Genomic DNA, 21,304 nt, shown 5'->3' with positions numbered 1-21,304 from the left:
TTCAGAGAGCCATTTCAACCTTGTAGAAGGGGAGCGGGGTGGGGGGGCTGCACAAAAGCCAGGAGACCAGCAAAAGATCAGTGACTGGGAGGAAAGGGAAGGGGGGGAAAGGGAAGGGGGGGCCGGGGAGGGCCTTCTGGGCAGCTCCAGAGGGCCAGCCTGGTGCACCAGGTAGGCCAGATTTGCTCTATCAGCCTGAGGTTCCCCACCCCAGGCCTCAGGGCTTGTGCATGGCCTTTGCTGCTCAGCCACAGGACCCCACCAGCCCAGAAAGAATAAAGTCCACCTCCTTTCCCCACAAACACACCAGTGCTAATCCACAAGTCTCAACTGGTCCCAAGCATTTAAAGCCCTAACCAGCTTGGGACCTTGATATTTGAGGGGGCGTCTCTCCCTCTATATGCCTGCCTGAGGACTGAGATCTGTTGGAGGCCTACAACACCTTCTAGAACTAACACCAAAAAAAGATTTCCTCTTCATCACAGGGGATTGGAACGCAGTCCTCCCCTGCGTCCCACCAGTGAAAGACATCCACGTCCCACCGTAGTGTGAGAGGGCCTTCTCTGCTGTGGCAGCCCAACTGTGGAATGCCCTCCCCTTGGAGGCCTGATTGGCACAGACATCGGTTTTGTTTCAGCACCAAGTAAAAACACGGCTTTTTACCCAAGCCTTTGAGGGCTAAATGCATTCCCTAAAGTAGCACACTGTTTTAACTGTTTAATTGTTTTAATTTTTAATTGGTATCAGCTTGTTTGGTTTAAAATGTTTTTGGCTGTTTAAATTATTTATTGTTTTATACTGTTTAAGTTGATTTTATGTGTATGCTGCCTTGAGATCTTAATGATATGGGGTGGGATACAACTTTTTTAAACAAACGAACTGGAATAAAGGAGGTTTATTTTAGGGCAGCCTTTCCCAAACCCAGATCCAGGATTGCTGCGATCCTGCAGGAGTGGAGGAAAGCCGCTGCACAGGATTTGCCATCCCATGAAACTCCACTTTCAATTAAAAAAGAATAATCAAATTTCTATCCCTCATGGATACAGAAATGCACTTCAAAGCAAGAGGGCTATGTCTGCCAGGGCTTCAGCTGCCTGAGGAGTTGCTGGGCAACATTTCCAGAAGCTTCAGCCCCCTTCTTACCAGGTGGGCGCAAAATAGAGCACACCAAAGAGTAAAAGAACTGCAAGACAAAGTCATGCAAAAAAGAAGGGAAAAAAAGAAATAGTGCCTTAGCACCATTTCTTTTTTCTTATTTTCAGCGTGACTTTTGCCTTGTGAATTTTCCCTATATATCTGCAAGTTCAGAGGACATTCAGTGCCAATCACAGTTTTCAGTTTGACTTGACAATGAAAGTAAGACTCATGCTGAACAGGTCAAGCCAAGGTGGGCAACCCACAGCCTCGGTGGGCCACACGTGGCTGTTTTTGTGGGCCCCCCACTGCTGAATGTGTGGCTGCGCTGACAGAAAAAAAAGGGGGGCAACCGTTTTTCAAGTAAGTAAGAACATCAGAAGAGCCCTGCTAGATCAGACCGAGGGTCCATCTAGTACAGCATTCTGTTCACATAGTGGCCAACCAGCTGTTGACCAAGAACCCACACGCAGGACGTGAGCGCAACAGCACCCTCCCACCCATGTTCCCCAGCAGCTGGTGCACCTAGGCTCACTGCCTCTGCTACTGGAGGTAGCACATAGCCATCAGGGCTAGGGATGCTGGAGAAATTCAAGATGGACTAAAATGAGCTTGGATTTCTAAGAATCCGACCTGCAGAATCCACTGGGGAGCGACCCCTTCAGGCTGCACGTTGTCCGTGGACTTCTGGATGATTTTTTCACTTTCCTGAAATTTATGCATATAAATTCGTAGGAAAATACGTAGGTTTCTGCTGAGGAAACGTTGAATGGAATGGGGGACAATACGCTAAATATTACACACTATGGTAAATTACATACTTACATAATTATTTGCATATTTTTCCGCACAATGAAAAAAAAAATTTGCATCTGTCTGTGGGTGGACAATGGAACAAAAGGCACCTGACAATCCACGAAACACGGACGGAGCAGGTTTTACACAGTCCGTACATCTCTAATGAGAACTAGTAGCCATTGATAGCCTTTTCCTCCAGGAATTTATCCAACCCCGTTTTAAAGGCATCCAAACTGGTGGCCATCACTACATCCTGTGGTAGTGAGTTCCATAGTTTGACTCTGCGCTGTGTGAAGAAGGCCTTCCTTTGATCTGTCCTGAACCTCCCACCCATCAGGTTCATGGGATGACCCCAGAGCCCTTTGCTTGCTTGTAAAATTGGGGTGGGGTAGGGTATTTTAGAAAATGTTTTTATTGTAGAATTTTATTGTTTTAAACTGTTTTGTTGTACGCTGTACATCGCCCAGAGTGGCTGGGTGACCGGCCAGATGGGCGATTGGTAAATTTAATAATAAATAATAAATAATAATAAATAAAATCACCTCGCTTTTGGCTGCTGTTGTGGCAAAATCAGCAGCGGGCCGCCCTGTGCGCCCCGACGTTGCCAGACTGTGTGTCCATCCAGCCCAAGACCCAGCGATCCCGGGTCCCTGTCAGAGAAGGGACCATTTGTCCATCAGCTGCTGCCTCGGACTCTTTTAATGGAAGGGACTCTAGAATTCAGCCCGGGACCTTCTGCATGCAGAGGCCGTGTGCCCACCTGTTTAGCAGCAGCCCCCGGAACCAGGGTGATGGTTCACACTGGACAGATACCTTCACTCGGTCTCTTAGGTTTTGCCCAAAGACAAAGGACTGTTGTGTGTTCTGATCGGTTTTTTCACATTTGTTGGCCTCCGAAGTGTTGTTGGCTTCATTCTGCAGACATGGTTTCTCCTGAACAAGAGAGAAGGGAGGAAAAAACACACACACGACATAACCGCAAGAATAGGACACCAACCAGTGCAACTATTCCCTCTTCTTCCTGCTGTTGGGTTACAAGACTGATACCACAACTTCTAGTCCAGGAGGGGACAACCCTTTGGGGCAAATTTGGCCACTGGTTCTGGGCACCGTCACAAAATGGCTGCCATGGGAGGCATGGCAAAGGGCAAGTCACCTGCCCCAGAGACCTGAGTACAAGGCAGAGGTGGAGGCTGAGCTTCAATACACTAAAACTCCTTTAAGCCCACACACTTCACTGCCAACAGAAACAGCAATCCCAGCTGCTGGTTAGAAAATGGGTTCATTAATAAAAAGAAGTTGGGTTCTCATGTATTATTGGCCCCGCCCCATGTGCCTTAGGCCCCGCCCAACGCTGGAATGCACCCTCGATTGTCAGGACCCAGGAGTCCAGCAGCAACATGGACTCTGAGACCGAAGGCCTGGAGGAAGCTCCAGGTCTGCGCAGCACTGCAGAACTGCCAGAGACCCCCCGAGCCCCAGCCCCAACCAGCACCCGCTTGCGCAACTGCCCCACATGCCAAGGAATCGACGTGCCCACCGCTGGCAGCAGGCCAGGCATGAGCTCTTGGAGAGATGGAGGCCTGCGAGGCTGCAAGCTGGAGGCCTGTCGCGCTAAGGCCTCCATTCTGGAGGAAAGGGGGGAGTCTGGGACTTCAGCGTCAAAGGCTCCCATTTGGTCTCACGAGCAGCTCTCCTGGGTGCTGCAACCTCTAGCCTGCTTTGCCTTGACTCCTTGCTGCCCTGTCGCTTGCTAGCTGGCACTGAGCTCCATGGGCTTCTGTTCGGTCCAGAACAGAACACCCGAGAGCTCCTTTAAAAGGCCATTTTACTGTTTGACAGCTGGTCTACCAGAATGCCCAGTCAGAGCGGAGTCCCACAAACGTGGGGCTCTCCTGACCTCCTCTAAAGAAAACACGTTGCAGAACAAAAACCAACGCTGTCAGCTGCAGAACAGGATGCCTGATGGCCTCTTCCCCAGCTTCCACCGACTCCTCAGGATGCCTGACAAGACTCACCTTCTCCTCTGAATCAGGACTTTGCGGCGTTGCGTTGGCTGCAGATGCGGACGCAGCAAGATCTGGAGGGATACTGATGCCATTGGTTCCGCTGCTTGGAACTGCAAGAAGAAATGCCAAATGACAGGCAAAGGGCTTGCAAATGGCTTTTTGATCCCTGCAACAACCCTGACTTTACTTTGCAACTTAATTTTACAGACAGGACTGGACTGGCTTGAGGTTTCATCTGGGAGGACAAAAGGCGCTGTTCTTTTAGGGAGAACAGAAGCAGAACCCCACTCAAATGGACCAGGGTGGCCAGAAGCGAGATGCGGCAGCAAAAAAGGCAAAGGCACTTTTAGGTTGCATCAGTAAAAGTACCGCTTAAAAACCACGGGAAGGAAGAGTTCCACTCTACTCTGGTGAGACCTCACTTCAAATACCGTGTCCAGTTCTGGAAGCCACACTTGAAGAACGGTTCAGATCAATTGGAACAAGTTCAGAGAAAGGCAACAAAGATGATCAGGGGACTATAAACTAAGTCCCATGCGGGCTTGTTTAGCCTTGACAAGACTGAGGGGGAGATGAGAGCACTTTTCCAGGCCCTAAAGGTTTGACATCACGCAGAAGAACCTGTTCTCTGTCACCCCAGACTGGAGGCTATGAAATAATGGGCTGAAGTTACAGGAAGGCAGATTTTGGATGAACATCAGGAAAAACATCTTAGTGGTCAGAGCAGTCAGAACATGGAGGCAGCTGCCTAGGGAGGAGGTGTGGCCAACCAAACGCCTTGGGGAAGCCTGCAAGCAGGACATCCAATAGCTACCCCAAGGGCCTTTGAGAAGGGATTCACTCTCAACTGTTCTTTGAAGGGAAGAAGCCTGATCCCACCTTCAGCATCCCCCCACTAAGTAACTCCTCTTCCCCTCCTCCAGTCAAATACTGCCCCTGACTTCCAGCATCTGCTATCGGAGCCAGATGATGTTTTCCACCAAACCACGAGCCCTGCTTTCCTTCGACAATCAGAGATCTAAGACAAAGCATCTAATAACCCCTGAAAATAAATCCATAAAACTTAACAGCCCCCCAAAAGTTTACTGGCCCATTTATATCTACGTATATCAATCTTCCCTGCACTGAAAACACCCTGCTTTTGTAGAATTCCCCAACCTGGTCACTTGGAGGCAATTTATATTCGCCACAGGTGACCAGGCAGATATTTACAAGCTGGGATTTACAGTCAGGGCCAGAAATATTGGAACAAGGATAACTGTTTTGACAGTTGGTCTCTGTACACCACCACATTGAAGTTGAAAGGAAACACACCCAGATGGGAGCAAAGTCAGGACTTCCAGCTGTAATTCAAGGGGTGCGGCAACAGTGGGGCACTGACTGTTCAGGAAGGATGCACCCCCCCCCCCATCGTTGGGGGCTCCTAAGTAATGGAACAAACCAACATCATTTCAAACTTAAGGGTCGCCTTTAATACCTGGATGGAAATCCTTTGCAGTCAATGACTGCCTGAAGTCTGGAACCCATGGACATGACCCAATGCCGAGTTTCCTCCCTCGAGACGCTTTGCCAGGCCTTCACTGCAGCTGCCTTCAGCTGCTGCTTCTTTGTGGGTCCTTCTGCCTTCAGTCTTGTCTTCAGTAAGGGAAAAGCATGCTCTATGGGGTGGAGATCAGGTGACTGACTGGGCCATGGAAGAACATCCCACTTCTTTGCCTGGAGAAACTCTCGGGTAGCTTTTGCTGTATGTTTTGGGTCATTATCCATCTGCAATATGAAGCGGCGTCCTATCGGTTTGGCAGCATTCAGCTGAATCTGAGCAGAATGCATAGCCCCATACACTTCAGAATTCGTCCTGCTGCTTTTATCAGCAGTCGGGTCATCAATAACCACCAGTGACCCGGCTCCATTGGCAGCCATACATGCCCAGGCCATGACACTGCCTCCACCATGTTTGCCAGATGATGTGGCATGCTTTGGATCATGAGCTGTTCCTTTCCTTCTCCATAGTTTTCTCTTCCCATCATTCTGGTACAAGTTAATCTTGGTCTCAGCAGTCCAAAGAATCTTATTCCAGAACTGGGCAGGCTTTTTTAGGTGTTTGCTGGCAAAGGCTAATCTGGCCTGTCTGTTCTTGAGCGTGACCAGTGGTTTGCACCTTGTTCTGAAGCCTCTGTATTTACGTTCATAAGGCCGTGTCTTTACTGTAGATGTCGACAGTGACATGTCTACCACCGCAACCGCGTTCTTGGCCTGGCTCGATGCTGTGAAAGGGCTCCTCTTCGCCATGAGCAGAATTCTGCGGTCATCCGCTTTAGTTGTCTTCCGTGGCCTTCCAGGCCTTCTGCTGTTGCTGAGCTTGCCAGTTAATTCCGTCTTTTTCAGGATGTCCCAAACTGTTGTGTTGGCCACCCCCACTGTTTCTGCTATCTCTCTGATGGGTTTATGTTGTTTCCTCAGCCTCAGGATGGCCTCCTTCACTCGCATGGACACCTCTTTGGACCTCATGTTGGGGGTTCCAGGGAACAGCCGCCAAATGCAAATGTGACACTCAGAACCGCCTCCAGGCCTTTTCTCTGCTTGGTGGGTCATGGGTAGGGATGGCCGTGAATTTCTCCATGAATCTCGGGGAGGCCGAATGCCAATGCATTCGGCCCCCCGAAATTGCTGGTGAAATTCTCCGCCCCCCCCCCCCCCCCCAGGATGGGACTTACCTCCCTCGAATATCCCTCTCGGCGGCGGGTCCCGGCAGCGTTTTGGAGGGGGCGGCGGCCGGTCTTCTGACTGGCCGCCGCCGCCACTACAAAGTGAATGAAAAAAAAACACACACACACACGTGATAGGCTACGTAATGATTAACGTAGCCTATCACGGCTAGATTTCCAAAGTCAGCCGTGATAGGCTACGTTAATGGTTATGTAGCCTATCATGGGTGACTTTGGGGGAAAAAAAAAGCGCATATGCAAATGGCGGCGCCCATGGGCGCTGCCATTTGCGTTCCTTATTTGGGCCCGGGTAGTCTACGTAACGATTTACATAGACTACGGTGAAAATAAGGGCAACGCAAATAGCGTTGCCCTTATTTTCGCCGGAGTCTACATAAAGACTACGAAGCAAGCTGCGGGACCAGGTAAGGGACTTTCGTACATCAGTAGTCATGGGGCACCCAGGAAACAGGCCACACCTGGCCATGCAGCTGCTTGCCAGCCATTCATTCCATTACTTAGGAGCCCCCAACGATGGGGGGGTTTACTTGCCACTGGCTGTCCTTCCTGAACGGTCAGTGCCCCACTTTTGCCGCACCCCTTGAATTATAGCTGGAAGTCCTGACTTCGCTCCCATCTGGGTGTGTTTCCTTTCAACTTCAATGTGGTGGTGTACAGAGGCCAACTGCCAAAACAGTTATCCTTGTTCCAATATTTCTGGCCCTGACTGTATGACAGTTTTGCGAGCCACCTTGCAGGCCTTTTTCTGGGCTGAAAGGTAAGAGAGAAAATTTAAAATATAATAAAATAGATATGAAGTTGCTTTTTGCCACACCAGATTATTGGTCCATCTAGCCAAGGAGTGCCTGTTCTGTCTGGCCGGAATGGTCTGGGGTTTCCCCTGGGGACTCAACTGAGTGCAGAAGGTCCCCATGCCATAGAACGATGGGCGCTCCTGACGGACCCAGGAAGGAAGCTGCCTGGTACAGAGTGAGACCATTTGATCCCTGTAGCGCAGGGCGGTTTGTTCCGAGGGCAGCAGCTCTCAGGCAAAGAGGCGACTTTCCCAGTGGCTGGAGATGCTGGGGATTATAGCTGGGAAACTTCTCTGCCTCCAAAGCAGAACACAGAAGCGGATCAAGCGGCCTTAAACCATTGGAGCAGAGCATACTGGAGCAACGCTCGCTCAATGGCTCTCCCAGATCTCAGGCTGAGAGAGGTACTGCCTTCCCCAGATTTTGCTGCTGGAGGGTTTCTATGCTGGGGATTGAACCTGGGACCTTATGCAGCCATAACTCCTGCGAGTGTAAAGAAAAAGGCTTATAAAGGAAAGGCCGCTTTATGCAGCCAGGAAAAAACACAAGTCCAGCTGCAGGTGGCCATTTTCTTTTCCCTGCGTCTTGAGGGCAAGTGCCCCGAGCGAGTCTATCACAGAGGCTCACTTGCCTGCTTGCGAGAAAGCCTTTGGCTGGGGGGGTTGCAATACTGCTGGGCGCAAGACGCTCCGCTGCTGCTCCTTTGGTTTCTGGCTCGGCACCCCTGGAAAGGGACGAAAGGATCGTGTTGACCCTCAGCAACACCGAGACAGAGAGGCTCCAGCCTGGCTGCAGTTGGGGAAGGCCGCATCGACGCTACCAATCTGGTACATCAGGGGTGCAAACCCCTGGATCAGAAAGCCTCTGAGCCTCACCCCCTTTCCCCTGATCACTTGGTGGTTTATTTGCTTTTGAGGGTTTCCCCCCGTTCTAAAAGGCTGAAATGCCTCTCCTAAGGCTTCGTGACTGGCAGTTAAGAGGATGCTGGGAGTTGCAGTTGAACACATCTGAAGACACCAGGGTGGGGAAGGCTATGCTGGCTGGGGCATGCTAGGAGTTGTTGGACTTTTTTCGGTCTAAACATGCATAAGATCATAGGGCCTCTTTCCTGTCTAAACAAGCATAGGTTAGTAGGACCTTTTTCCTGTCCAAATATGGATAGGATTGTGCCTTAAGGCAACTTAAGCCTGCAGGGCAAATCACCCTGGAGGTTTACCTCTCATACAGTAGTTTTATGTAGATTGATACAGTTTATCTCTAATACAGTTTAGTTTGATCTCTGATCTCTCATCCAGCCTTCTCAAAGCCCTCTCAGAGCAGGAGTGAACTGGCTCTACATTGACAGAGCAGAGAAGGCCTGAAAAGCATCATGTGAGGAGGAGGAGGAGGAGGAGGAGGGCCGATTTCTGTGGGCGTATCGGCGGCAGGACTACTGTCCAAAAGGCTCAGTGGGAGGGTTTTGTGCCTGGGTTTTTCCCACGCATGGCCAAAGGCGTCGTCGCTCACCTGCGCTGGGTGCCTGGCCATGGATCAGAGTGGGGGGCTTCAACCTGAATCCGGTGCATTTTTCCTCTGGAATTCAAAAGCGGAAAGTGAGATCACTGGCAGGGAAGGAGGCCCCAAGGAACTCCCCCTTTCCCCTGAGTGTTCGGTGGTTTCCTGGCTTCTCTGCAACGTTCTCCCCGGTCTAAAAAGTTGAAATGACTCTCCTACGGCTGAATTACTGGAAATACCTCCTTGATGATGCCAAGAATCAGAGTCGGGACCTTCTACCTGGAAAGCATTTCTCCCAGCGCCCCCACCTCTCCAGCGGCCCCCACAGCTGTGCACAAGCGGGCACTCGGACCGAAGTCCCCACAGTGAAAACACTCCGCCTGCCCACTTCCAGCCGTGTTCCTGTGAAAGGCGGGAGTGCCGGACGGGCCAAGCGTCCTTCTCGGGCCAGTCAGCTCCCCTCCCTGCATGGGCTCGCTTTGTTCTCAAAGCCAGAGTGGGCCAAAATCAAATTAAAACCCAGGGCCAGCCATCCATTCAGCCAGTGACATCTTCTCCAATGGGGAGTCACAGACCATGTCTGGAGAGCTGTCAACGAGGCCACAGGGGAACTCAAGCTCCTCACGTGCAATCTGGTGCAGTCCTGGGCATGTTTAGATAGAGAGGAGTCCTACAACTCCCAACATGCCTCAGCCATCCATGCTGGCTGGGGCATGCTGGGAGCTGAAGGACTCCTTTCTGTCTAAACACACACAGAATTGGGCCATGAGGCCATCTTTTCCAACCTGGCGCCTTCCAGATGTCTTGTACCACAACTCCCATCATGCCTATTGGGCAGACTGACAGGGGATGATGGAAGTTGCAATCTAACACAACTTGAGGGCACCAGGTTGGAAAAGGTGACAGTAAGCTATAGACACCCTGCTTACTCATTCAGGGAAATAGATTGCACGATGCAGAGCGGCCGGTTTTCTTTGACCGCTCTTGCTCACTGCCTCAGTAGCCTGGAGAAACAACCCAAGAACAACCCATGGTTCTGGGTTCACACCTAACAACACAGCTGGCTCCTCGAAGGTCATTTAACCCACGATGAGCCAGTGTTCAGCAGGTGCTGTTTTGAATAACCCCCAACCGGGAGTTGCAGTATATCATGCGCACCGGGCCATCGTGGGTTATTCGTGGGTTATTCAAGGGTTAAAAACCTTCACATAACCCTCCATTAGTAGTAGGGTTGTGTAAGAGTTGTGTAAGGGTTGTGTAAGGGTTGTGTAAGGGTTGTGTAAGGGTTGTGTAAGGGTTGTGTAAGGGTTGTGTAAGGGTTGTGTAAGGGTTGTGTAACCCTCGAGTAACCCCCAACGGCCAGGTTCACATGACATGCCGCAACCTCTGATCACAGACCATATATTCAAAATGGCAGCTGCAACTCATCATGGGTTAAATAACCCACTGTGTCACGCGAACCACCCAGTGACAAACATAGTTTAAACTACCCAGGGTTCACAACCCGACAACAAACCATGGCTTCTTTCTCTGGGTTGTCCGTGGTTAACAAACCACTGTTTGTTAGCGCAGCCAGGTTTAGACATCATGACAACCATGCATTAGCATTATGGGTGAACTGAGCCGCTATTTTGAGGCAGCAGTAGAGAGCATGCACAGCCTGCCTGTTCGTGGCATTTCCCCCACCCTGCCACCTGCGGTCACTCAGCTCCACCTCGGAAGGGGCTCCCTGCGGTGGGCGGTGCTGCCTGCCCTGAAGCTCACCGGGTTCTGAGTCAGAGTTTCCCGTAGAAGGTTCGCAGAAGCTGGAGGGCATGAAGACATTGTTCTTTGTCACTGTGACCGAGGAGAGAGAGAGAGAACGAAAGAATGAGGGCATGAGTGAGCGCACAGAGAACTTACCCCCATGCCGCAGAAACTCTCTTCCTCCGTTCTCCCCCAAGGAATCCGTCCAAGGCACAACAGTGGACAATATCCCCAGGCCTGCCTCTTCCCCTTCGCTATTATGAATTATTTCTTCAGCACCATCGCTGTGACGCCTTCCATGACCTGCTGCCCTCCAGATAAAACGGTCCGGAAACTTCAGCTGGTCCAAAATAGGGCAGCAAGATTGTTAACAGGGACTGGCCAATGAGCTCATATTATGCCGGTACATTTCCAGCTGCACTGGCTGCCAGTCCCTTTCCGGGCCCGATTCAAAGTGCTGGTGTTGACATTCAAAGCCCTGAACGGCTTGGGGCCAGGTTATCTGAAGGATCGCCTCCTCCCATATGTGCCTGCCAGGACCTTAAGATAGTCCTCAGCGGCCCTTCTGCATGACCCCCTGCCAAAGGGAGTGAGGCGGGTGGCTACTAGGAGGAGGGCCTTTTCTGCTGTGGCACGAGCTCCCTAGTGAGGTTCACCTGGCACCTACACTGTACTCCTTCTGGCGCCAGGTGCAGACCTTTTTATTCTCCCAGGCATTTTAGCTTTCTAGTCTTTCAGCTTTGCTGTTTTAAATCTGTATTTTAAATCTCTGCACTGCTGCTAGGTTTTATTCTGGTTGTACTGTTATATTGTGGTTTTAATGCTTTAATATTTTATATTGTTTTATCCTGCACTTTTTGGTTTTCATTTTTGTGAACCGCCCAGCCAGCTTCAGCTATTGGGCGGCATAGAAATGAAATATTTTGGACATCAACTCCCAACATTCCTAGTCACTGGCCATGGGGCTGATGGGAAGTCCAAAACCTCCAGAGGGCAACAGGTTGGGGGCAGAATGCTCTCACCACTATACAATACTGCCTTTCGCCCGCCTTCTTCTGAACACAATGAGGCTGCAATCCTGTTCACACTTACTCCCAGGTAAGCCCCGCTGAGCACAGTGGGACGGACATCTGAGTCAACACACACTGGGTTGTGCTGTCAGTTGGTGAATGCTCTGTTTTCACCAGGGCAGATTAGCACCCACTGAAACCCTGTAGTTCAACCTTTCCCCAACCTGGTACCAGAGGTTTGGACCTCAACTTCCAGCAGCCCCAGGCACCAGGGCCGATGGGCAGGAATGCTGGGAGTTGTAGGGAAACACATCCGGAGGACACCAGGTTGAATGAGCACAGTAAACGGAGCTTCAGGGCTTCAAAGGTGCCACATTCAGTAAAGCCTGTCGTGCTGTGGCACCCACCCTCTGGAAAACTTTACCTGCTGACATTGGACAGGCCCCCACCGTTCTGACATACAGACGCCTTCCTAAAACTCATCTCTTCTCAGATGTGTGAGCCAGCCAGCTATGGCTCGTAGCACACCACGTTTTATTGATGATTAATTTGCATTGGGGTTTTATTGTTATAGTTACTGCTGGCTTTTGTGCCACTGTATTTTATGTTCACCGCTTTGATCCCTTTGTGGAAAGTGGCGTATAACTCTGAGCAATAAATAATGACAAATAATAAATAAAAAGGAGGAAGTCCCCTGCCCCCAAAGAGATTACACTATAAAGCAGGCAACAGGGAAAGCACAGGAAGAGGAAGATTAGAACGTGGCCACGGACTTCCCCATATTGTCCGCTCCACGGTCAGCTTCCTTTGGTGCTGATTTGGGGCACAGCTGGCTTGCCCAACTCATGAGTTCTTTCTCCCTGAAAACTTCCCAAAGCTCAAGCATCTCCCAAGTGCTGTGAGACACCCCCCGCCCCATCTCAAGGGAAAAGAGGGGAGCAAGGTGAAGAGAGAGAGAGAGAGAGAGAGGGAGAGAGAGAGAGAGAGAGAGAGAGGGAGGTGTTCCCCTTTACCTGACTGTGAAGGAGGGAACTGCGTGAGCGAAGAGGTCCTTTCTCGCTTTACAGGAGGACAGTAGCTCCCATCTTCTCGGTCGGACTCTGCAGGGACAGAGAGCACAGAGGAGAGAAGGTGGAAAGGCGGATGGATATGGGCATTTTGGGCAATTCCGAGCAGATGGGAACAAGGCTGGTGGCCAGAGACAGGAAAGGGTGGCAAATGGATGACCCTCTTCTGGTGGGCACGTCTTTAAGGCAGCCTCCCCAAAGTAGCACCTTCCAGATGCGTTGGACTGCAACGCCTATCCTTCTCAGCCAGCATGGACTTTGGCCTTTGCCAGCATGGCCTTTGGACTGCAATGCCTATCCATCCCTTTGGCCATGCTGGCTGGGAAGGATGGGTGTTGCAGTCCAACACATCTGGAAGACAGCAGCTTGTGGGAGGCTGGTTTAAGGGCATGGACGTTCAAGCAACTATTTGTCCATGCAGGCACCCCATCATTGAGAGCTTTAGCCCCAAAGCTGCAACACACTTTAAAAGCTGCTTAAGTTCAGTTTCTCCTCTCATTCCTGAAGGAGGGACGTTGGCATGTGAGGTTTTTCAGGCAGGTGAGGAGGGGCACCGCAGAACTGCCAGTTCCTGTACAACAAACATAAGTAAAGAAGCTCGCCGACTTCATTTTCCCTCCCCTCTCTCTGTTGGTTGGTTTGTAACTTTTGCTTCTTGTCCCCCCGCCCCAGAAAACCTTTAAAAACCGGCAGCGTTGCTACTGGCATGACCCACTTCGGGATGAATAAAAGAGCGTCCCCCTTTATAACGATGCATAAATATAGCTGATGGTGCTTGGTTGCCACAAGAGGCGATACTGGCCTCCAACTTAAGTGGCTTTTGCAGGGGATCAGAGACATGCATGGAAAAGGAGGGGGAAGAGAGGTCTATCAATTGGCCATGAGGGTGAAATGCAGGGGTGCAGAACCTCCTTCCGCCCGAGGGCTGAATTCCATTTCGGAGCCGCTCTCAGGGGCCGTGTTCCAGTGGTGGGCGGGGCCTGAAAGCAAAAGGGGTAAGTTAAAATCAATGGCTCTGCCTGCCAGTCCATGACGCCTTAGGGGAGGCATTTCAACTTTTTCGAATGAGGCGGCGGGAACTGTACAACAGCTGGAAAACCATTAAATAATCAGTGGTTTGGGGGGAAAGAGGGGGTGGCTTGAGGAGGGGGTGTGGCCACAAGGGGAACCTCACAGGGCCAGACTGAGACCCCAGGCAGTCTGGTGCAGGACCTCAGTCTGAGACCCCAGACTGAGGTCCTGCACGACTGGCTGAATGGACCCTCCACTGAATACCTCAGGGCTGAGGAAGAACAGGAGAGGGTGACTGCCTTCATAGGAACCTCAGCTCCAATGTCAGCGGGCATTCCTCCCACGTACTTCAGCTGGGATGTCACCCTGCCACTAAGGATCAGTGGGGACCCCATGCTCCTTCTGGTCATTACATGTTTTGCCCGTGCAAGGGCAGAACTTGTAAAAGTTGCTGGGATTACTGTGCAAAAGAAATGCGCATGCGCGCACACACACACACCACCCTGGCACGGGGCACAAACATTCGGAATCTGCATATGACTGTCATGCTGGCACGGAAGGAATTCCCGGGCCCCAAGAATAAAAACTTTCATTCAGGCTGTTTCTGGACTCTCTAGGCGGCGGACACGAACTCCCTCACCTTCCCCGTCTTCTGGACTTGACCCATCTGCTGACCTCTGTAACAAATATATATATATATATTCATTAAAAAAATAGATTCCATCAGACACACAACCCCCCCCCCTCAACCCCTTGCCCATTCTCTGGACATGTCCTTTAGCGCCTCAGGACTGTATACTGGTGAATATGTTTTTGAAGGAAACTAGCTCTTGCTTAGAGACTTTCAAGGCCTGAAAGAGCCTTTGCTCAACCAGGTGCCCTCCAGATGTTTTGGACTACAACTCATAGCATTCCTGATCCCTGGCCATACTGGTTGGGGCTGAACAGGCGCTGAAGTCCAAAACGTCTGGAGGGCACCATTTTAAAGCCTGCTTTAAACTGCCGAAGCACACAACGAGAGTGCCGGAAAATGGTCTGGGTGTAGCATCGCTCCTTAAACAGCGACCGAGAGAAGGAACCAAGAGAAAGAAAAGGCAAAGAAAAGGGGCAATACCTTCGCAGCACTTTCTCACAGAGCAGTGAGACCAAAGTCAACAAAAGGGTTAGATGAATCCATTAAGAACATGTGGACTGACCAAAATGGACCCCCCCCCCCCCGCCAATTCATGTGGCAACAGAAATTTGGTTTAGATTAGTTTTAATTCAAACTGTCGATGGGACATAGGAAGCAAACGTAGAAGCGTCATTCCCTGCTGCGTGTGTGAGAAGGGGGGATGCTTCTCCTAAGACAGCTTTGCTGGCTGGGGAATGCTGGGAGTTGTAGTCCCACACAACTGGAGGCAGTGCTGGTTCCAGGTTTTGGAGGGCCCTCTGGCAAGACACCCTCAATGGGCTTCTTCCTGTGGTGAGTCTACCTTCTCACAGCTGCTCTTGCTCATCCTCCTCTTCCTCCTCATTGCTACTCCTTGCTAGCTTGCAGACAGGGAGGTTGCCATGGCATCTCCTGCTCCTCTGTTGTCTGAGCCAGAGCAAGACGCAGGTGAACAAGCAGGTTGCAATGCTGAAGAGGAGGAACAAATCCAGCGGGGGCTCTTACTGGTGGGCCCCTACTGGGGCAAGGGCCCTTGGCAGGTGCCCAGCCATGCAGAGCCTTGGCACCAGTCCTGCACTGAAACACATTCTTGCACGGATACTTCCTGCCCAAGAAAAATGTTTAGTTTTTCCTATGCAAATCAATCAACTAAAACTCATATGATGAATCAACGAAGATTTATTTTTTAAAAAATTGGGCAACCGCTCTGTCTTAGAAAAGAGAGAGCAGGAGGGAGTGGAGCTATTCCCAGCCAAAATGAAGGATGATGAACAGGCGTCACAAGCCAGCAAGAGAGGACAGGGCAGAGGTATGAAGTCGCGAGGCCATGCAAAGATCATCCAGCTGAGAATGAAAGCGTCTCCAGCCTTGTCGAGAGAAACAGGAAAAGGGTCACCCAGCCCCTGCACAGGAACAATTCACAGGTTTTGTCCTTTTTCAGTCCCTGGGCCTGGTGGCAGTTTGACAGCCCCTTGCTCAGACTGGAAAAGCATCGCCATCATTTACATTTGCCCAGCTACACTGGCTGCATTATGTTGGGGAAATAAACAGAATGAGAACCATCCCTGCCCGAAGGATAAGGCTGGTGGTCACGGATCTGAAATCACACTTCATTCATAAGCATGTATGCGTGGGTAATTCGCCAAGGAACTACAAATTGGGGGAACAGGTTACATAGTTTATAAAGAAAACAAAATACGTACATAGAAAATGCTAAGCAAAGGTCTAAGCCTATCAAAAGTTAGCATAGGCTACCTATATCTGATCACGTAGTGTTTAAGTTGACCACACACGCATCAGGCATTTGATACCTAAGAGGAGTAAAAAGCTCACACTCCCACACATGGCAGGAACAATAGCCACAAATACAGCTATAGAGACATTTTCTCTAATTGCAAAAGCAAAAACGAAGTTACTGAGCACATGAAGCACGTTATCCACGTTTACGCCGCTTGCTTGATCTAAATCATTGTGGCACCTTCACCCCTTAGGGGATTGACTCAATCGCCTCTACCCTTCTTAAGGTGGGGAAGGAGGACCGTGGGCGCTACCCAGCGGCCGTCCGGGGAGCGCCCCAAATGGTCAGCGTACTGAGGACAACCAGCCAGTCTTCAGCCTATGCTAACTTTTGATAGGCTGAGACCTTTGCTTAGCATTTTCTATGTATGCATTTTGTTTTCTTTATAAGCCATGTAACCTGTTTCCCCAATTTGCAGTTCCTTGACAAATTACCCGCACATACACGTTTTGAAAGAAGTGTGATTTCAGATCCGTGACCACCTGCCTCATCCTTCGGCAGGATGGTTCTCATTCTGTTTGTTTCCCCGACAATTCGCACACAACAGCAGGATTTAGCCCCAGCAGAAAGGACCCCCCACACCCAGTGCTGAGCTCAAGCGCTCCCCCCTCACCTCCTGTCACATGGCTGGGGAGGAGGCATAAACAGCAAAGCCATGTCACCCTCGCTGATTCCTGCCGCGCCATTGCGTGCAAGCCGGGAAGGGGAACAGTCATTGAAAAGAAGACTCTCATCTGTTAAGGAAGCCAGCAAAATAAGTCAGGGCCTGTTGCTGGCTGGTGTAAAAATGGACAAGAGCTTCTTTGAAACCACGATTCCTGGTTTGCCCACACACCACAAGTCAGGAATTGGGCAAACTGGAACAGAATCCTTGCTTACACCTCCTCCTCGCTGAGGAGGAGGAGGAGGAGGAGGAGGGAGGGAGGGAGGGAGGGAGGGAGGGAGCACACGAACCAGGGTTTTCGCTCTGTCTCCTTTCTATACATAATGCTAGACCTTCCCCAAACATGATGGGCTACAACTCCCAGAATCCCCCCTGGCTAGGGAATGCTGGGAGCTGTCATCCAAAATGTCTGGAGGGTCACAGGTTGGGGAAGGCTGTGCAACGCCATGTGTAATAGCCCCAGGAGTATAACCAAGTCACCTGTAGTTTTAGAGGGGCCTACAGATCCATAATGCTGGTGCAATTTCCTTGCTAGTGGGCCTCTGAGCATGTGAGCTAAGTCAAAGGTCAATAGCACGGCCTCAGCACATTCCATGCTAACGAAGGCTAGTGTCTTATCAGGGCCTAGGACACGCCGAGAAGTGAGGCTCTGTTTATGCCGAGCTACAGGTGGCTGTGCTGGGAAAGCTCTGATTGTTTTCCTTCTGAACAAGCGCTGTTAGCCTATGCTGGGAATGGACGCTAATAAACACTTGCTGCTGTCACGCTGCCTCACTGCTGCCATGTATAGTATAAGACCCATCTTACCCCTTGGCTCTGGGTTCACAGAAGCTGTCTGATCCAACCATTGGGTATGCCTGTGTGCTGTAAGTTACTCAATAAAGTACTCCTTGTAAATAAACCTGGATCTGATTTATCACTATCTTGGTACCTCTAAATTAAGAGGCCTACTGCAGGGGCAATACACCGTGGTTTAGGGTGACATGCGAACTCTCCCTCTGAATAACGTTGGACGCAGCGTGCCCGATCCTAAGTGCCGCCGAAACGAAGGGGACCCAGGCCCCACACTACAGGAGATGGTGCTGGGTCTTGAGCTGCTGAGAAGAAGATACAAGGAGAACCAAGAGACAGACAGCCAAAGATGACTCCTTGCATTTGTTTTGTCACAGCCAGAGCCCCATGCGGTCTATGGGTGAGGGCTTCTGGCACACAAGAGGTTTCTCCTGTGGCCCAGAAGGTGCCTTTCTGCACTCAAACTTGCCTGGTCACCTGGGGCGAGTCCTTGTTGCTTCCAGGTAACCAGATGTGGGTGGACAGGCTAGGAGCTTCTATGGCAGCCTCCCTCAATGTGGCGCTCTCCAGATGTGTCGGACGGCAATTCCCAGCACCCCTCAGCCAGCCCTGTTGGCTGGGAGGTGCTTGGATTTGTCAGCCAACACATCTGGAGAGCACCACATTGAGGGAAGCTATACTGTGCACACATTTCTGAAGCAGGATCGCAATCCCAAATAGAAATGGCTCCCTTGGAGAGAGGAAACAGGTGCAGTATAATTTTATTTATTATTTATTTATTTATTTCATTTATATACCGCCCAATAGCCGAAGCTCTCTGGGCGGTTCACAAAAACATATATAAAAACAAGTTCACAAAAACAAGTATAACACTTGGGTCCTCCTTTCTTTTGTGTTTCTATCCCATCCTCGCCTCAGCGCTCAAGGTATGCTACTCTTCTAAAACAACTGAAAATAAGCCTGCATCCCCCAGCTCTCCCAAAGCCCTTGCCCACACCCCATTTCGTTCTTTCCCACACATATAAAATACACTTTCCACCACCCCAATTCCAGAATTCCTATTTAATCCCCCACCCTGCCCTCACCACTCATAATTCCACCCACAACCTTCTCGAACCCACAGCATGCCCACCTACGTGGCTGGCTAGAGGTCGCTGGGATTTGTAGTCTAACAGATCTGGGGGGAAACCAGTTGGGGAAGGCTGCTGTGGAGAGATACTCCCCCCTCTCTGCCCCATCCTACTCCAAACAGGGACCAAAGAAGATGCAAGACCACCGTCTGACACTCCCTGGGGGCACGCCCCAGATATGCAAGAATTCCCCACTGGATTCTGAAGAGCAGCTGCCCCTTCTGATAGTCCAGCAGGTATGGGGGGGGGGGGAATGAACCTGCCCAAATCGTACAGAGAAACAACAAAATAAACATGAAACACCCCGGAGAATGTTGCACAGACGATCCATGCCAGCCCCGAAGCATCCACTTCACTGCCAACTCTATGTTGGGAGTGATGTGAGTTAATACCATGTGCAGCCACAGAAACAGTGGACTCCTCTGCAAACGGCAGCTTCACGCAGACAACCTCTGGTCATTCAGAAAGGCCTCCTTTTGAATACCGGTGGTTTAGAGATTCTCCCAAAGCTCAGGAGAGGCTAAACAGCCCTTTGACTGGTCACCTGTCATGAGTCAACATGCCACTCTGCCCGCAACTCAAAAGAAAGGGTTGATGAACTCAAAGAGAGTGGGCCACATGCAGAAGGAGGCCACGCAGATGGAGAGAAGCCCACGACTTCCACTCCGGAGCCCAAGCTTCTTTCCAGAGAATTGCCCTGGGCCACAGAGATTCCTCCCAGCCTTGCTTCCTCCAAGGCTCCTCGTAAGACATCCATCCCCAAGCTGGGGCTGATGGGAGCTGCAGTCCAACACATCTGGAGGGGACCAGGCTGGAGACAGGTGCCTTAAAATCAGGTCTCCCTGCTTTGGTTACATAGCAATATTTTTCCTAAACTGTGAAATACAATGCCTGAATTGTCAGAAGTCAGCCCAACTGTGCTTAATGATGCTTACTCCCAGGAAAGTACGTCTAGGGTGGCAGCTTTATTGATGCTCAAGCTGGCCTGCCTGTCTCCACACGTCCCTGCCTGTCCCTGGCGATCCTCATCAGAGGCCCTTCTCCAGCTTCTCCCACCGGATGGCTAGTAGCCATCACTGTGGCTATTAGAATGAAGTCCTTCTTAGTGGTGGCCCCTAGCTTCGGAATGCTCTCACCAGAGAGGCTCACCTGGAGCCCACTCAGATGTCTTTCTAGCACCAGGTAAAGACCTTTTTACTAAACATAAGAACTTAAGAAGAGCCCTGCTGCATCAAACCAAGGGTCCATCTAGTCCAGCATTCTGTTCACACAGTGGCCAGCCAGCTGTTGACCAGGAAACCACAAGTAGGACATGAGTGCAACAGCACCCTCATGCCCATGTTCCCCAGCAGTTGGTGTACATAAGCTTACTGCTTCTGGTACTGAAGGCACATAGCCATTAGGACTAGTAGCCACTGATAGCCTTCTTCTCTGTTCATCCCCCTTTTAAAGCTGTGCAAATTGGTGGCCATCACTACATCCCGTGGTAGTGAGTTCCATAGGTTAACTCTGGGCTGTGTGAAGAAGTCCTTCCTTTGATCTGTCCAGAATCTCCCACCCATCAGCTTCATAGGATGACCTAGTATTTTGGTACTAGTTCTAGTATTTTGAGAGAGGGAGAAAAATGTCTCCCTATCCGCCATCAGGACTAGTAGCTTTTAATAGCCTTTTCCTCCAGAAATTTGCCCCAGATGAAAAGGCTTTCCTTGTACTGTCCCAGGGGTTTTTTTTTAGCTTTTTAACTTTGGCTGCTCTGTTTCTGTTGGATGCTGCTTTTACAGAGTTTCTGGGGTTTTTAAAAATCTCACCTTAATGTATTAGTTATTTAATGGTGTTTTTAACAGTATTCGATGGGAGGAGGAGAAACCCAATAAAGAAATAATCTGGAGCACCATCCAGATGCATCATAAGACCTGGCTTAAAACCTTGGGGTGGCTTTGCCGTTCAGGGCCAACCAGGCTATAGGCAAGAAAATGGTACAGAACATCATGATGCTGCGTTCTTAGGGAAGGTGGGGGATGCTTTCCCCAGTGGGAAAGGAGCTCTAAATCTCTCTCTCTCTCTCTCTCCCACACACACACACACACACACACACACACTCTCTCTCTCTCTCTCTAAGCACTCTACATAGGGCAGGACTGGGCCACTCATGTTAGCCTACAATTCCCATCAGCCCCAGAAAGCACAGCCAACGGTGAGGGATGATGCGTCCAGAACGCTTGGAGAGCTACAACTTGCCTGCCCCTGACATAGGGCTACCCTTGAAAAGCACCCAGAAGCTGCAACAGTTGCAAAACACAGCAGCTAAGCTGTGATCCGGTGCATGGCGCAGACATCACAGCACCCCACGACTGAAAAGGCTGGAGCTCCACAGCATAGCAGCTGCTCTGCATGCAGAAGGTCCTGGATTGAAGCCTGCCCCCGCTCCCCATTACTTTCCCAGCTGAGTGCAAGGGCCTGGTTTGAGCCTTAGGTTGCA

General features: G+C 50.6%; 1 protein-coding gene across 8 annotated transcripts in view; it reads right to left on the bottom strand.

Moving 5' to 3' along the window:
- LOC146333950 (ran-binding protein 3-like) overlaps window positions 1-21,304 on the bottom strand; it is a 48,066-nt gene that overhangs the window by 13,564 nt on the left and 13,198 nt on the right. Inside the window, exons 3-11 of one of the 8 annotated variants that reach the window (XM_084825269.1) lie at window positions 14,430-14,466; window positions 13,687-13,758; window positions 12,725-12,811; window positions 10,720-10,791; window positions 8,968-9,033; window positions 8,093-8,185; window positions 3,951-4,051; window positions 2,746-2,865; window positions 2,475-2,582 (exon numbers count right to left, since the gene is read on the bottom strand). In XM_084825269.1, the coding sequence (XP_084681395.1) occupies window positions 2,475-2,582; window positions 2,746-2,865; window positions 3,951-4,051; window positions 8,093-8,185; window positions 8,968-9,033; window positions 10,720-10,791; window positions 12,725-12,811; window positions 13,687-13,758; window positions 14,430-14,466 (756 nt within the window). The remainder of the gene's footprint in view (window positions 1-2,474; window positions 2,583-2,745; window positions 2,866-3,950; window positions 4,052-8,092; window positions 8,186-8,967; window positions 9,034-10,719; window positions 10,792-12,724; window positions 12,812-13,686; window positions 13,759-14,429; window positions 14,467-21,304) is intronic. The other 7 variants (XM_084825273.1, XM_084825272.1, XM_084825271.1 and 4 more) reach the window with 7 other exon arrangements.

Source organism: Heloderma suspectum, chromosome W, assembly GCF_057233095.1.
Source record: "Heloderma suspectum isolate Gila_16-S chromosome W, 16-S_ref, whole genome shotgun sequence".
In the NCBI taxonomy this organism is placed as follows: domain Eukaryota; kingdom Metazoa; phylum Chordata; class Lepidosauria; order Squamata; family Helodermatidae; genus Heloderma; species Heloderma suspectum.
This window is presented reverse-complemented; position numbering and strand designations above follow the sequence as displayed.